We start from the raw sequence: 17,821 nt of genomic DNA, 5'->3' as shown, positions 1-17,821 counted from the left end.
TCGGACGAAAACGCGTTTTTTTAGCATTTTATTCCAAGAAGCGTGCAACAGCCTAAAGCTAAATTGTAAAAAAAAGCTCACTAAAAGGGGATATATAACTATACCGACTACTTTGATATAAGGTTCGTTCAAAGTTCAAACCTCTTTTGGTTCGGTCCGGTGTCCGGTTCTCTTGGCAAAGTATATATATATATATGTGTTTCCAAGGCAAAGTGTATTTTTTTTTTTAAATAATTCTGTGTTTCAAATCAGCCGGTACGCCCGGTACGTTTCGGCTGGCAAAAATTGTGTGATATATGTTAGGTGTAAGCCTTTCTGTTAATCGTACTTAGTTTGGTTTGGTTAACAAGCAAAAAAAAAATTTTTTTTTCATCGCCCCATTTTTCGGTTCTCAATCAACGGGGAGCATTAGTTTAAATGGACAAAAGGTTGGAAATCGCTCCTACTGCAATGTTACCAAGTGTCATCCGGTTATTTTGCTGATGCTATAATTACGCATCATTGCTCTAACTATTACGTTAATGACTGTTCCATTCGTGGAGTTGACACTAGAACTTGAGGAACGCGTACACGCTAGTCCTTACATTCGTTATTTTATTGTTATAATTTCATGATTAGAGTTACTGTGATTCTCATATCATTTTGTTTTTAACTGATCAACATTAAGCAAACTATTTATTAAGTGCAAGTTGTTATCTACTTACCAACTTTACTTTATTCAATTTGATATGATGTGACGTTTGACCAACATCTATACATTATTAGGGAGCCTGTACATTAGAGACTTGCACTTGCAGGTTCAGATCAGATCGCCACAAGCCCGTGCGAGTGCGAAAGAGATGCAAGAATATATGTTTTCTCTCTCGCACTCACACGGGCTTATGGCGATCTGACCTGAACCTGCAAGTGCAAGTCTCCCATGTACAGGCTCCCTTACGATTACTCTGAAAACTTTGAAAACATACATATAAATATATTTACATCAAATAAGTTAAAGTTGTAATTTTTCGTTCAATTATTAATACAGATTAAAATATTTACAAAAGTTTTATGATATATAAATATATATTTAAATATTTTTTTTTCTAAAATACATTAACCAAAATTATATGCACATATGACGGCAGTACAGTTAAAAACGGTATTATAGTTTGTTTCATATGTACAAAATATATTATATTAATCACAGATAACAGGCGCTTCATCCCTTATTGAAATGCAGTCATTTCTATATCAGTCTATATTGAGAAAAAAAAATTAATTTTGGATACATTAGCCATGACTCTACATGAATTATGCTACAACTCTGAATCTACAAATTGATATGTTAAAATATTTTAGTAGGTGTGGTTTATTTTGTATACTTAAAAAATTATATTACCAAAAATAAAAATATTTCACATTATGAATTGTATGACAGGTATTGCTTTTTTACATTTCATTGACGGGTTTCTTATTTTTTTCGCGAATTTTATTTTTTTCAAATAAATTTCAATAACAATTGTAACAAGTTGTTGAAATACAGGCTTTTGGAAAGTTAACAATATATAAATGAAGAAATTTTCTCTTTTACTGATTTAGAAACCAACTAATAGTGTACAAATATTATTAGGAAATAATTATAAGTCATGGAAAATATTTATAAAAAAATCAAAATAACCAAAAAATTCTTTACCAAATTAAATTATTAGTAATACCTGTTTGATTGAATTCAGCCATTTTTAGTTGATTAATTAAAAACGATTTTGATATTGCACAACAAAATTATTAGCGACAAAAATTGAATTAAAAACATTTTTTTTGTAAATGTTTAAGACTTAAAACTGTATTTAACTTATAAGGTAATGCCATAAGAACCATCCAATGCCCAAACATTTTCTGCAAATAAAATTTAGCTATCCTTTAGTGTATATTCTATCACTGTGTAGGTAGATGGTAGTGCATCAAATCTTAGAAAAAAATTTTTATATTAATAACAGACATGTAATATATTATTTATAAGTACCGATATAAGTTCACTTAAAATACTTACATTATTAACTTCATCTTCGTCGTCTTCACTAACTTCATCTCCGAATTCAATATCCTCATCAAGACCATCCTCCACGAATGTAACTGTATCATTGATACGAACTAAAGCAGGAAAATATTTAAAATGAAAATTCAAATAAATATGTTATTGTGAATGGAAATAGTATTGTAGAAGATTTACCTGTTTCTGGAAATTCACCATATGTTTTCAAATTCCTAGCTTCATCAGGTGTATATTTCAGAATAACATCAGCTTTAGCATCTTGATAGTCACGGAGACCAATTAGGATAATGTCACTTTGATTAATCCATACTTTTTTACGTAGTTTCCCACGAATATGGCATAATCTCTTTACACCATCAAAGCACATCGCTTCGAGACGTCCATTGCCAAGCATTTTGGTCACTTGTGCATATTCTTAATTAAAAAGTAAAAATGAGTCAATATTAAAAATGACAAGACAGTATACTGTGCAAATGGGGATAATTATTGGATAGTATTTATTAAGTACAAAAACAAAACAATACCAAAGTACCTTGGCCATCTTCTTTGAAAACCAGCTCTCTTTTTTCTGCCTCATTTTCATTTTTTCCTCTTCTCCTGTTTTTACCTCCCTTTCCTGATAAATGCATAAAAATATGTTTAGATATCATTGATCAGATCAATAAAATTAGATTTAAGTGATCATCAATATATTTGATTTGATGTAATCATAAGTGAGCTCAAAATACATACCTTTGTTCTTAGGCATGTCGTTGTCAAAGAGAAGAAATAAATCAAGCAAATATATATAGAGTATTAGCTAGCTGCTTGCCTTGCCCTTCTGATTTGAGTCGTCGAATAACTGTAAGTAGATATCTTGGGATCTTTGCACCTGACCAACTTCTTATTTTAACCAGATTTTGCAAAACCATGCACGTGCTGTGCTAATCAAGCTGACTCCAAAACCCAATACTTCTTTCCTCCTGTCAAATTACCTGCGTATATATGCCGCTCCCAAGCCTAAGGCCACGAATACGTATAGAGAGTGTCGATTCAATCGGGGTTTCACGTTCCGTTCGTCTGCTGAGTCTGCAGCTGCAGTAGCTGCACCACGCCACGCCACAACTTGACGTCACGTTACAACGTATAAGTAAATAGTAACGTACCGTCAGTCTGTGGTGTAGAAGTTACGGAATACCCCTACAGTAGGTTCGTTCAAGCCATTTTTGGTTCAGTTCGGTTCTCTTAACAAAAAATATACCTATACATAGGGAACCAAACAGTAGAACTGGTTCTGTATGTATAGGTATATTCTGTTAAGAGAACCGAGCCGAACCAAAAGTGACTTGAACAAATTTATTACATTTATTTACTCGCGATTGTAGCTTTTTATAGATTCGTTCCGAATAGTGCTAACGCGTGGGTTTTTTTATATTATGTATAGACAATTAAGAGCTGAGCCTAAAGTATGTAAAAAAAAACTACCTGCCGCAACTTTTATTACAGTTGAGAAGTGTCATGATTCGTGGAGATCCAAAGTATGTATTCATACATTCGATCTTCTTCTCTTGATCATGAGTTATGTTGAGATGTATATAATTTGATCCAAACGATATTACAACCGCAATTTAGTCCAATGGGTATAGAGAATAAAAAGTTAGTGAATAAGTGCCATTTGCGGCAGGTTGGGACTTTCCTACTACCAGAAAATGGCCCCTCCAAAAAATGTAGACCCCTGCAAAAAAAAAAAAAAATTAATGTTACAACTTTGCCAAACGTTTTTTCATAAAAATTTGTACATTTGATCAAAGTTACGACAATGTTCTGACTCTCATCTAACGCTTATCTGAATACTCTTGATAAGATAAGCGTTGCAGATTCCAATTTCCGACGAAAAAAAGGTTATTTTCCATTGGACTAGGTTGCGGCCGGTATATAATATGGATGGAATAAATTGCACTTGTTATATTCCAATGTGACTCCGGATCAAGACAAAAGATCACAAAAATACTTAGGATCTTGACGAATCATGACGTTTCTCAACTTATGCGAAAATTGCGGCAGGTACTTAATTTTTTTTAACACACTTCGGGCTTACTTATGATTTTGGTCTCAGAATCGACTGAACCGAAACGAAGGGGGGGGGGTTTCGATTTCAAGTTTGAACGAACCTACTGTACACACATTACTAACCGCCTTATGTATTTATATAGATTGTTCTTACAATTAACATTACGTACATTACGCCACTTACAAAAACATTAATATAATCGTACTGGTGACGGCAGCCGAGAATAATTGTACGAACAGTACAGTAAGTAGTATACCTACTTACTAGAGTTACTACCTGAAAGCGAGTTAAACAGGGCAGTATGCAGTACGCAAATATATGAGACGCTTCAAGCAGTGAGTGCCTCTGTGTTATTGGCACATTTAACAGCTATAGTGTGTCGTAAGTCGCCTTCTTTACATCGGCTATCGTTGTATCTGCAATTAATATACCGCTTATTCGTTATTTTAAATTATTATGTGATAAGAGTTGTGAGAAGAGCTAGAATTAGCGAAGATGGCCGTTAACCTAATAAAAAATAAGGATACTTTGGTTGCTGCTTGGAACAGCGTCGTTGACGACAAATTCCCCACAAATTGGTATGGATACATAATATTGCAATCCCTGTTATTCTTGTTAGCCTTGTTACTTAGTACGTGTGTCTGTCTACTCACTGTATAAATACATGCGTGTGTATGGAGCAATCAGTACATCAATACAACAAGTACTATTATTCATATATTACATGAATACACATTCACTAATAAAACTGCATTGTATGGGTACTTGTATAGTCGTATTTATAAAATATTATTATTCAGCATCAGATATTACTTAGTAATATGACAGTACACGTATCTGTTACTCTGATTACTAATACGACACAATGACACATTATGACACATGCAGTCATTTATACCTATATGTATAAGTATGATTTGCAGCAAAGCGAAGCATGCCTTTTTTGGAGCCGGCTTCAATCTGAATCCAGATGTGAATGTGTACTAAACTTGGTATTTCTTTATATTGAGATGATGCGTCAGAGAAAATACTGCTTGTTATTTTTTTTACTTCGTACACTTGTGTGCAAATTTTTTTCTTTTAACTAAAAACATTAAAAATAAATTTGTCAATTTATTTTCTCATGTAATATTATAATGATGAATTACATTTTGTATATGCACATACGCTTGCTTATTTTTAAGATCTTGCAGAAAATCGGTCTCGATTTTTCCAAGCCCACGATAGCAAATTAAAATTTTCTTAAAAGCAATCATCCCTGCCCCTTGAACTAAATAATATTATGGACTTTTATTTACATGAACAAAAATTTTTTTTTAGATTTTCGTTTTGTACTAAATTCATAATACTTTTGGTCTTCGACAGTTTTCCAGCCACATTTTAGTATCTAGTTTGCTGCTATTACATTTCATATAACTGGCAATGCATTTTTGAAACAATATTCGACACTCTTGCGTTAATATATGATAGTAGCTGTTTCAGCATAATATATAAATATACATATTTTAAAATAAGAGCTAATATTGTTTAAATAAAAAATTTTGTTTACAGGGCTGTGTTCAGCTATGAAGGACAAACAAATATTTTAAAAGTTGTTAGTACTGGAAAAGATGGATTAGATGAAATGATAGAAGAATTAAATAGTGGCTTAATAATGTATGCTTTCTGCCGTGTCATTGATAAAAAAACTTCTTTGCCAAAATGCTTGCTTATAAACTGGGTATTTATATTTATCAAAAATTGTTTAAGTTATCACAAGAAGTAAACAACATGATGTATGTAGGACAATTATTAAGTTAATGATGTATTATTTTATAGCAAGGGGAAGGAGCTCCGATTGTACGAAAAGGAACTTGTGCTAATCACATCAGAGACATTGAGAGGCTACTTAAGGGCGCCCACATCACAATTAATGCTCGATCAGAGGAAGATGTTGAAGTCGACCTAATTATGGAAAAGCTGTCTCGAGCTACTGCCTCGTCTTATAAATTTAATGAGCCTCGTGGTGAAAACGGAGATCACGCGTCAGGACCCGTGGGAACCACATATCGCAGGTAACATAAGAAATTCTTTTAAATACGAAAGTTTTAAATTAGTTTATAATTTCTCGAGGATATTTCTAATTCCATTTCATTTCAATGGCATCAGAGTAATACCAACACAAGAGATCAACGCAAGCGAACGCGATCAGTTTTGGCAAAAAGAAGAAATGGAGGAACAACAACGTTTGGAGCAGGAACGCATCCGCCGTGAACGAAATCGTAAGGAACTTGAAGAAGAGGCTAGAAAACGTGAAGAAGTCGAGAGCAAATTAAGAGAAATTAAGGTACACTTTTTTGGGGCTTTAAAACACAATTTGCTTCACAGATGATAATTTTTATTCTATCAGATGTTTACATTAATAAATAAAAAAATGTAGGTCACAGAAAAGGAGAACATAGTTGCGCAACAGAGACAAGCTGAACAACGAGCTGAAGAGATTAATAACTTAAGAAATCAAAACTTGGCTGCTAAAGATAAAAATAACGATTCTGAGGACGAGCCGAAATCTAGGAGTGAAGAGTTACGTAGAATGAGAAGCAAGGAAGCCCAGCAGTTAATTGCTCAGCGAACAATTAATGCTAGAGCGATTTTTGAACAAAATAGCAGTGCAGGACAGACTAGAGTGCCTTCAAAGCAACCTTTCAAGGGAAATAACAAAATAGAGGCGGCAAAAAAAGCATTTGAACAAAATCAAGTTGAACAAAATAAGTCTAAGGAGCCATTTAAATTTGAGTGAGTTTCTTAAAAATTTACATTCATTGGTTTATTAAAGTAGTGGTAATAAGATAAAATAAAAGTGGACAAAAAAGTTTACAAAATTTGTTCTATTTACTGCTATTATTTCAAATTACTGCATAAGAGTGAAACAGTTATCTCTTTTGCTGTTTTAAATTTCAAATGGCACCATTTAATAAACTTAGCACATGTGTAAACTTTTTTATTTTTCTTTGATTTACGTTATTGCATAAGGCCTAAAAATAAAAATATCTAAAATAATTTTAAAAATGTGATAAAGTAACTCTTAACAGTAATATCTAAAAGTAAACTATTGTATTTCAGAAACAAAAAAAATAATGAGATTAAGTCTGAAAAAGTGTTGACATCAGTGCTACAACCTACACCCCAGTTTGTACCACAATCTCAGCCATTTCAAATGCAGCAGCAACCATCCCAACCACCAGTTAAAACGCAGTCGCAATTGCAACTACAGGCATTAGAAGAGAAACATGATATGTCAGCTAACTCAACAGAAGAACAGCAAACGCCTCAAATAATCCAGAGCTCAGTCATTCAAAATAATCTCGGTGCCCACTACGACAGTAGGCCTATTGATGAGATTCAACAAGTAGCCCACCTGCTGGAGTCTCAACCATTACCACTAGATCTTGAGGAGGCGGAAAACGAACTTTATGGCCAACTCGAGTCTCAACAATACTTATACCTTGATCCTAATAATCAAGGGATGAAGGCAAAAGCTCTTTATGATTACCAAGCAGCTGATGACACTGAAATTACCTTTGATCCTGGTGATGTCATTACGCACATTGACGCGATTGATGAAGGTTGGTGGCAAGGCTTGGCACCCAATGGAACTTATGGACTCTTCCCGGCTAACCACGTTGAAGTTATTGACTATGGCACATGATGCCAAAAAGTTAAGGATGATTTGTTTGAAAAATTGTTGATTTTCCGGTGGTAAAATTATACTAAATAAGTATTTTGGTTTAATGAAATTTTTTTACTGTCTTCGTGATTTTGTGTGGTTTTTACGTTGTTAAGTTGTAAAATTATCAGATCATTTTTAAATATTTGCTAATGTTTCGAATCAATTTACTTGACAAACATTAAGATAATTTTTTTTGAAATTTTACTTTTCATTCATAAAGTAAATTTTGCATAAAAGTGACCGTGGTAGGCTAAACTTTTCTACTAGACTTCCCATTAAATCATAATGTATATCAGTAAGATCAAAAGTATATGCAGTTGTATCGAGTAATAAGTATTCATGTCTACATTTGTTTAAAAATTGTAAAAATATACTTACTAATTTAAAATTTAAACAAACAAACAAAAGACTTGTTTTACCTATGCAGCACGACGTTGCTTAGAATTCGATAAAACCATCATATAATATATACATTCTAACGGAAGATGCATATCTTAAAAAAACCTCAGAGCTGCATGAGTAAAACGAAGTTTTATTTTACTACGTTCTCGGTCGTTATCAACATTATGTCAGCTCCTCATATAACTTTTAAATTGTAGTAAATTTTTTGAATTATAATTAAAATGTCTGATAGGTATGATTTAACAATAAAAGAAAAAAAATAGCATAATAAATATAAAGTATTATAAGCAATGATTACATGAAAAAAAAAAAATGTTTAAGTCGTATGTTTTCATCTGACTGAATAGTACTTAACTACAAGTATCACGAGACTTTCAATGACATACCCAACAACAGACTACATGTATACACATAGTATTTTTAGGTGCAATGTTTTTTTACTTTTAGTTTAAGTACTACTTTGTAACATGTAGAATATTGTCTACAGTGTAATTAAAATTATTCACACGGTATTTCATTGTACATGTTTGCCACATTTTCAATTAAAAAAAAAAAATTTATTTACAGATCATGGTGCAATTGTTTAATATTCTCGCAATGCTAATCATAGTTATTTGTATATATTTATAGAATAAGTTTTTTATTTAACTACACTCAATACCTCATCAATGACCAAGAAATTGTACTAGTACTGACATTTGTACAATTTAAAATACGCTATGAGTTTTTTTTTTTTTATTCAATCAAATTATCAGCAATTTGTAATAATTAAAAGGTTGGCAAATTGCTGCTTTTAAGACAAAAAGCTTTAATGTATTACCATCGTGTTAAATACTTTTACAAAATATTTAAAAAATTTTAATAAATGAATGTAACAAAAGTTTAATTGTAAATTTATTTGCCTATAACTTAATGTTATGTCTGTATTGATTTTGAAAGTTTTATAACACAAAATGGGTTTCAGTACTGATGAAAAAATTGTATGTAAATTTAAATATTTGTCCCTTTTATTTCAATGTAATGAATCATTGAATGAATGAGCAGACGGTAACAAATGATCCGTTAAGAGATCATTGCATGTGTTAGTATGCATGCAAAAATTTTCGTTAAATAAATATATTACAAAATACACATATATACATAAGTAAATTTCAACTAATTGTAAAAAAAATTTTAAAAGAATGTATAAAGTAAAAGAGAAGTACTAGTTTATTATTTTTTCAACTTCTTAATAATATAACACTTTTTTTAAATCACTTGTGCTCAGAAAATTAATTAGATTAGTTTTCATAATGTCTAATAAGTTTATCAACATTTTTTTTTTTATATCTAAAAGATGGACTTTGTACAATTTTCTCGCCTGATAAATCAATGATTCCTTTTAAACAATTATTCTTAGACAGTTGCCTTCCTAATAATGAAAATTACATATATATGCTTTATTCTATCTTTCATATATACATATAAACCAGAAATGTCTCGGCATGGAAGTTGTCACTTTGAAGTCGATCCATTCACTCTTTGCACAATGTTTTTTGGTCACTTGATATTTTCTAATGAGTCCCGCACATACAGGGTAGAACTAGAACGTTCTGAATTAAATAAATCTTTAATTTTTTTTGTGAATCACAAAAAAAATACACTTAAATGCTTCTTGAACGACGCAGAAATTGAATTTTCTTCTCTTTATGTATTATCTTTCAATTTATTATGCACAACGTAAACGTCTACTGACTTGTTTTCTCACATATATCATTCAAGTAACCTATTCACATTCATCCTTAGTCAGCTCATGAAATATATTTATATATTTTTTACAGTTCACGCAAAAAAATAAAATCGTTTAGGTGAATAAAAATGTAGAATAGAGCCCCACGTAACAATGATCACTTTAGTTCACTGGAGGGTTTGTAAATAATTAAAACACTCAGTGGTCTGCTTCAAGATAATGAAATGCGCTCTTTCCTGGTCCACCTTTTTTCACCACTGAAGAAAGAAAACACAACAAAATTCTAAATTCTTTGTCATCACAAAGTTCACGTAAATTTTATGTTCATTGATATTTAGAGATTGCCACCTCCAGCATCAGCACTTCCATTTCCAGAGTGACTTAGGAAGGCAAGATGGCCTTTGGGACATTTATTTGCATAATGGCCTTTTCGACTGCACTTATAACAGGTAACTTCTTCAAGAGGTTTTTGTGGTCCACGTGGACCATCACCTCGTGGTCCATTGTGCATGTTCATGCGATGATGACGATCACCACCACCCATATGACCTCGGCCGTCATCTCTACCATCAAAACCAACACCAGGGGGACCACGATGATGAAAATCACGATCAATTTCTTGACGTAATTGTTGTTCACGTACTTCAGGTGGCATTTTTGAACAGTAAATAGCTTTATGGCCACTCTCACCACATAAGTGACAAGTGATCATTACCTTTTTGCCCTCTTTTGGCTGCATGTCTTGAATAGCTGGTAGCTCAAATCTAGGACTGTAAGAAAAAAAATTTTTTTTTGTTTTTTAAAAGTTATTCTTGTTACTGTAACAATAGAAATACAATATGAATACTCACTGCATAAATTTACAATTTGATCCATCAGGGCAAAATCCAGCAAAGTAAGCCATGCATAATACTCGTCGAACGTGTCGGTGTCTGCAAAGTGGGCCATGTCTACAAAATCCTCTATCATACCAGGGACAATCACGTACTTTTGTTTCTGGATCAATATGTAAAAATGGACATTCCTTGTTGTGACAAGCATCTAAGAAAAAACAAGAAATGTTACTATCCATTAAAGATTATAACTTTTTTTTAAATCTTATTGATAAGAAATAAGAATAAAAAAAAGTAACTTGTAAGCAAATTAGTACAGGTTCTTACTGAAACGCGAGTAGAAGTAACACTCTGGCATTTTTGACATATCATATTCGTGTAAAAATTCACATTGGTCGCCTTTTTTGCAAAGACCACGAAGCCAGTGCTTACAAACAATTGTTCTATCACCACGTACATGGCGAAATGGACATGCAGCTCCTTTCGTACATGTACCCTTTGGATAAAATTGACACACTGCAGCAACAGATTCTAAAAGATGAAAAGTAAATAAGTTAGTTTAATTATCTGTCGAGTGTTAAAAACAAAGGTAGGATTGATTTAAACAATTAATCTACAGACTGGTAACAAGTGTTGTTTGAAAAAAAAGTGAGTTGAAAAGAAAAAAAAATCACAACAATGAAGCTAGTATAATGTCTGGTTCAGTGATGAGTACTAAGTAATTTGATAAAAATAATATAAAAAAATCATGAAAGTTAACCTGAAAGAGGCGCCAAAAAACGGTTACTTACTGTCCATTCCGGTGAAGGGTAACGGGAGAGCTCCATACTGCTCATCGAGGGCGATTTCGATATCAAAGCGCATATGATCGACGTTCGCCACAATATACTCCATGTTTCATGAAGTTCAACAATTAATGATAACTTATTAAAAATAAAACAACAACATCGGTTGTTCGTTGCTCCGGACTCCGCAGTGCGTAAAACATAACCTTGCAGACTGCGCGCACACGGTCAGTCAGGATCAGGTCAGGACAGTCGTCGCTGCGGTGCGCGAATGCGAACCAAAACTATTTAGTGGCACGACGCCATTGAATGAGAAACACTGAATGTGTGTGTTGTATATTTATACATATATATTTCTACTACCCCTAACCCCCCCAGTCCCCTTGCCCCTGCGCCCCTTGTAATCCTTGTAATATATATATATATATGTGTGTGTGTGTGTATGTGTGCACGACTGCACGGCGCAGGGCGCAGTGGCGCACCGGCGCACGCATCAAATCAAGTTGATGCGTGCACACATACACACTCACATCACTGTATTATATATATATAAGGATTACAAGGGGCAGGGGGACTAGGGGGTAGGGGTAGTAGAAATATATATGTATAAATGTACAACACCAAATGCATAAAGGCATGAACGATAAGTACTTGGAACGATGATCGGACAAACCCCTAAAAAAATATACCTATAGGCTATAGGTGTACCCTTCAAAGAGTAGGGGTGGAAGGTTTGCTAATTAAGTTACCAAAAAGGAGCGCAAACATTCTAGAGGAGGTACATGTTTTATAAATTTACACGTTCGTTTACGTATGACCAACCGACTCGATTGATTCATGTAGAAAAAAAGCTCTCCTACTCAGATGAAAATATATACTTATAATCACTGGACGTACAACAATGTATATAGCTATAGAATTAAAACTTTGCTATGACGTAATAGGTATGTGTATTTGTCATGTTTAACCATTACAATTTACGATTGCGAGATTAGTTAGAGCGCGACCTCTCCGAATACGAACTATACTGATTAAAAAAAGAATGTGACGTATTTGAATAAAAAACTATAATTTTTATAATAACTATAACACCTACTGAAATATCCTGAAGTAATATTTAGTATATTTACAAGGCAAATTTTCCTTTTGATAATTAAAAATTAGTACTCTTTCATGCACTTTGAGTGGATACAGAGTGATTCAAAAAGAAAACATATAAGTACTTACAATATCAGTTTTTTCTTTTGTCAGTCTTGTTAGTTTACTCAAAATTGAATTGAGTTCGAATCAAGGAAAATTTTGTTCTCACTGTTCTATATCCTGTTCCACAGGGTACAAGATCAAAGCGCATACAAGAACGCGAACTGTATTAATCAAGAAGATTTTAAACATTTACCAGTTTCATTCAGTAGCTGCCAGTTATTTATTTCATGGAAATAGGAAAATAAACATTTTTTTTATCATCATGTTATGAACATTATAATATGTAACATAATTAATTCGAACATTTTTTTCAACATACATGACGTCCCTGGAAAAAGTTTCAGTTCTGCTAGTCAGTTACAAAACCATAACTTTTTAATCATTTTTGCTTGGATGTGGATAACTTTTCGACTGAATACGCAGGTAAATGACGTGATTTCTCAAGTGTTAATTAACGTAGGCAGCAAGTTTAGAATTTTCATTAGCCGATAATCAAACTTGAACTAGTTGCAAAGAGTATACTGGCATTTATATCCGATATGCCTGAGACGCCTTGTTCAACTAGAAAACTTATTAGGCTATGTTTAAATAAAAAAGCAATATTTTCTAGCCAAACGTAAGCTTATTTTTTAATGGGAAAATCAAAGTTTTTTTTTTTATACATACATTAATGACCATGCGTAAAGAAAAAAATGAAGGAAAATTTAATTTCAATTCCAATCAATAATAAGTCAATATGGTCGAGGCAGTTTATTGAAAAATAATAACCCTAACTCAAGAGTTCTATCCTCCGTCTTATGTTATATAAAATAATTTCTTCTAACTTACAAATTTTTTAATTAGTACCTATTTCATACGGTTCTTTTAAAATATACATGCAACGAGTAAAATGTGCGTAATTTCAAAACTTCGTTCCTCAAATATATATTTACTTTTTATTGTTTTTTTTTTTTTTTTTTTTTTTTTTTTCAATATATCCGGCAGTAATATCAAGATAAACACATGTTTTATCAGCATTAATAAATTTTTTCGAGGAACATTACTTTACAAACAACAATATCAAATAATAAGGATCGAACAGAAATATCGGCATTGTCATTTGATGAAACCAAAAAGCAAAAATGTCTCAACGAGTGTTCGCAACTTACTTACAATTAGTACAATGTCAGAGATACTCTGAAAATTATATAGGTGGTGAAACAGTTTATTAATTAATTTATTTTTCACGCTAAGCGCAACTCCCAAGATTTATCTCGTTTTGTTTTGTCTATTGTACAAATACATTCAAATTTTGTTATTCAGCTATACCTAAACGATATTGACGATTACTCAAAGTTTTACAAAATGTGGTGCAACCACCACACCATGCATACGTCATAACTGGTATTATTGATAATATACGTACTCGCGTTATTTTACAAAGCAAAGGCCATTTCAATAGTCGTATGGGCCACACAGATTATGGATAAATGATGGATACATTATGTTGTAATTTCTCAACATTTCTTTACAGGATCAATCGTTTTATCAATAAATTTTGTGAATTATTTACCAATATCTTTGCAATATACGTATTACAAGGATGAGACATTGAATAAAAAATCATTCGATACGTGGTTCTGAAAAAAAAAAAAAAAAAAAAATTATACAACGATCCAATGAATAATTGTTTGTCACTCTAGAAAATTATAAAAAAAGTTATGTAGTAAAAACTTTGAAATAACATACGCCAATACAATCACCAATATCCAAATCAGAAGTCGCATATCAAGTAGCGCGGCCGTATGATATAGGCGCTACGTAATAAATTATAACTTTTACATTTATAGTTTTTGCTCAGTATTGAAAAAAAAAAAAAAAAAATTTAAATCATGTCGAAATTTGAATTTTTAATTATTTGTATAAAAATACATGTACGTGATGTTGAACCTCGATTTTTAAGCGTTTAACACTCTGAGGATTACAAGTTATCGATTTAACGGATACTTAATAATCATGAGTAAACAGGTAACGTAGAATTACGAATTAAATAATAATTGTTCTGAAGGTTAACAACAAAATTCATTGAATGATATAATTTAACCAAACAAAGGATTAATTAATTTTTGTAAAATTACTTCATTATCTTTAGCATTTTGGAAATTATAAAGAACAGCCGATTTGGTTGTTTTCACAATTATTTTATCAATGGTTTCGTATAGTACATGAAAGGTATGTTTTACTACAAGATTATAGTATAATATCCTAAGCCTACCTTTTTTTTTGTTTAACTGTTGTAATATGTATATGATACACATAATACGCATCCCTATGAACTTAGAATCATTAGTTGTCTAACAAATTTTCCGAATCACAATCGGTAAACATCATGTATTCGCATGACAATTTATTCATTCGAGATTGCGTTTTTCTCACTTTAGCATAAATATATAAGCACACACGATTGCACGAAAGTATATTTGTACACGGAGACTGGCAGTATCTAGATTTTTTTGTTATTCATATCAACGTTAAATTGCTTCTTGACGTAACTACGCGATTTACATAAAAAATTTGCCACATCCGTATTTAATCACTTTTAATTGCACATTGAAAAAATAGTAGATTTCGTCACTCGTGCGCACAGTGGCGAATCCTATTTTTCCTACCGAGGGCGCACCAAAGGTCCACAATTGAAAAAAAACAAAACGCCCAAGATAGGAAAATTAACATTTTCCACAAAAATTATACATTTAAAAATCTATAGTAAAACTTTTTTATTGAATTAATTTAAAAAATAATGCCCAGTCATTTTTAATTTATATTTAAATTGTATTGCTAGCTGCTCACGTTTTTTAAAATGCTTATTTTCTTAATATATGCGGTACACGAAGAATGACATTATTACTTCGAAAGGATTTTTCACTGCTGGGTATAGAGCCATGGCCTTCAAGTACATAATAAGCAAGTTATCACCAAATTATTTTTATATATTTACTTTTATGAAATGCAAAATTTTATAGGTATGATAAATAATTTTATAAATAAATGGTAATCGATTGAGAATTGTTTAAACCGAGCATATGTATTGCAGGGCACGCTACTGTACGTAAAAACGATACTTTTAATTTCACACACATTATTTCCGCCAGCTATAGATGATTTTACTTTTGATTCAAGATTTTGGGAAAGTATATTGTATAGGCTTACAATACACTTTTTATGTAGTTAAAAAAGTTGAAGATGACTTTTTGATATGTACCCCATCGATAAAAGTAAATGTCTGAACTTTCGATTTTTCATTGGAGCTTTTTTATTGTACCACATACTTATTTACTTGAAAATCGAAAGCTCAAGAGCCAGATATAATCTTTTTAGCTCATACGAGTGGTCCACCAATTTCTACCTATTGAATGTTACATTTTTATATGGAGGGTGAAGCTCCAAATTTTTTACAGCAAAAATAACTTTCTTGTATTTTCAGATATTTTACGCAGTATTTAACACACGTAATGGTTTATCGTTGACAATAGCGTAACGATGTTTTCAAAAATTTTGGTACTTTTTGACTCTGAAAGTAAAATGTGAGTAAATACAGTTTTTAAAAAAATAAGATTGTATTATGGCAATGCAGTGTAATTCTAAAAGCAAGAAGGCTGTGACCTTCCACCAAAAATAGTAAGAAAAAAAATAATACTCGAAGTGTTATATGGTACCTTCTTGTTTTGAGACTGAACTGACACTTTTTAAACGGAAATCAGAACCATAGCTCTTTCTTACACGAAACCGTATATTACAATTCAAAAATCTTTTTAATTTATGTACTTTGAACTATCAAATTGTTAATACTTAGCTGCACATGACAATTGTAATATATGAGCTATACGTACATTGGATAGTCGCGTGTGGTTTGTTTCAAAATTCCAACAGTTTAATCTTTGATCGATGGAGTGTTTTGATAAATATTGAATGTAAAATTAATCCAATAATCTGTACAATTATATTGTTCTAATATGTATATAGACTATTGTACAGTAGCGGCACAAGGTACATTTTATTGTTATAATTAATACGTTTGAATGAAAATCACGTAAAAAAAAAAAAAAAAAAAAAAAATGGATCAGAGAGTTTATTCTTCGTGTAATTGTTACTTTTTATTTCAGCTAAGTGGCAATAAATTTGATTTAAAATTGTCATTTAGTTGTGGAACTTACAAGTGCTAAGGCACTTATTGCATCGTGTACAATATTATTTTATAATTACAATTATGATTGAACAATACATACTTAAAAGTCGAATATCTATGTTATGACATCTCCTTAATTCATAAATATTATCTTATACAGATATACTGTTAAGAAAACTTTTCTATACAGTTTTTCATTATTTTACGTTTCATCCGCAAATGATGTATAGACTATTTTGACGCCCGACAATCGAAATTCATCCTGATATTATCTATGTCAATGTCTATATATTTAATTATATTATTGAAGCAGTGCAATTGTCTCAGCAATTATTACAAGTGAACAAATGGTTTGAAATTTTATCCCCTGGCTGATAATATTTGTACTGAAGTATGCGTACATCATATTTGTAAGTATGTATGTACATACATACGTACATTTATTGGTACCTAGCAATGTTTTGCAAGTCGTGCATCTGAGAAAATCGTACGACTGTGAAAAATTCAGTCACAGGTGTACAACTCCTCTTTGAAACGTTAACGTTGCTAGACGAAGTACAAATATCACTAAATTTTGTAAGTAAGTATTTACGTTGGAGATACAGGTCAGTATGCTACTTATCGGCGATGTAATGAAAAAATAACCTGCTGGTAAAGATCTAGCACATATTTAGTGTGCATAGTAACTCAACAAAATCATAGGTTGTTGTATAGCTGACTCGTAATACTATACAATTGGCCAAAAATTCTTTTGATGGCTTGTATTCGCTAAACATAATTATTATTAAAGGTAAATGATCAACGAAAAATGCCCATAACTTTATTTGTTTGTATACTCATAACTTTCGACAAGTAAAATATATCATGTAGCATTTGGTTAAGATGTTGTAAGGACCATTTCTACAGAATA

General features: G+C 31.8%; 3 protein-coding genes across 4 annotated transcripts; 1 reads left to right on the top strand and 2 right to left on the bottom strand.

Annotated features, from left to right (window-relative positions):
* Positions 1 to 1,128: 1,128 nt before the first annotated feature.
* On the bottom strand, positions 1,129 to 3,097 carry LOC106645009 (eukaryotic translation initiation factor 1A, X-chromosomal-like). Its single transcript, XM_014360750.2, has 5 exons — positions 2,768 to 3,097; positions 2,568 to 2,651; positions 2,213 to 2,449; positions 2,033 to 2,133; positions 1,129 to 1,949 (listed from the first exon to the last, which is right to left on the bottom strand). The coding sequence occupies exons 1-5, from the start codon at positions 2,781 to 2,783 to the stop codon at positions 1,944 to 1,946; spliced, it is 444 nt and encodes a 147-aa protein (XP_014216236.1). The 5' UTR covers positions 2,784 to 3,097; the 3' UTR covers positions 1,129 to 1,943.
* A 1,113-nt stretch (positions 3,098 to 4,210) lies between these two features.
* On the top strand, positions 4,211 to 9,010 carry Abp1 (Actin binding protein 1). The gene is made up of 6 exons (XM_089591927.1): positions 4,211 to 4,663; positions 5,637 to 5,805; positions 5,904 to 6,139; positions 6,234 to 6,411; positions 6,505 to 6,860; positions 7,188 to 9,010. The coding sequence occupies exons 1-6, from the start codon at positions 4,581 to 4,583 to the stop codon at positions 7,771 to 7,773; spliced, it is 1,608 nt and encodes a 535-aa protein (XP_089448053.1). The 5' UTR covers positions 4,211 to 4,580; the 3' UTR covers positions 7,774 to 9,010.
* A 377-nt stretch (positions 9,011 to 9,387) lies between these two features.
* Clp (cleavage and polyadenylation specificity factor subunit 4) lies at positions 9,388 to 11,803 on the bottom strand. 2 transcript variants are annotated; one of them, XM_089589279.1, is made up of 5 exons: positions 11,550 to 11,803; positions 11,086 to 11,289; positions 10,777 to 10,966; positions 10,517 to 10,695; positions 9,388 to 10,474 (listed from the first exon to the last, which is right to left on the bottom strand). In XM_089589279.1, exons 1-5 carry the CDS (start codon positions 11,650 to 11,652, stop codon positions 10,260 to 10,262), a joined length of 891 nt encoding a protein of 296 aa, XP_089445405.1. In that variant the 5' UTR covers positions 11,653 to 11,803; the 3' UTR covers positions 9,388 to 10,259. The 2 variants fall into 2 exon arrangements, with proteins under 2 accessions (XP_089445405.1, XP_014216224.2); XM_014360738.2 differs by having other exon boundaries at positions 9,388 to 10,695.
* Positions 11,804 to 17,821: the final 6,018 nt, after the last annotated feature.

Source organism: Copidosoma floridanum, unplaced genomic scaffold (genome assembly GCF_036245765.1).
Source record: "Copidosoma floridanum isolate Cflo_tuat_1 unplaced genomic scaffold, Cflo_Japanese_pri ptg000001l, whole genome shotgun sequence".
Taxonomy (NCBI): domain Eukaryota; kingdom Metazoa; phylum Arthropoda; class Insecta; order Hymenoptera; family Encyrtidae; genus Copidosoma; species Copidosoma floridanum.
The sequence above is the reverse complement of the archived record's forward strand: the minus strand, read 5'-3'. Positions and strand labels throughout refer to the sequence as shown.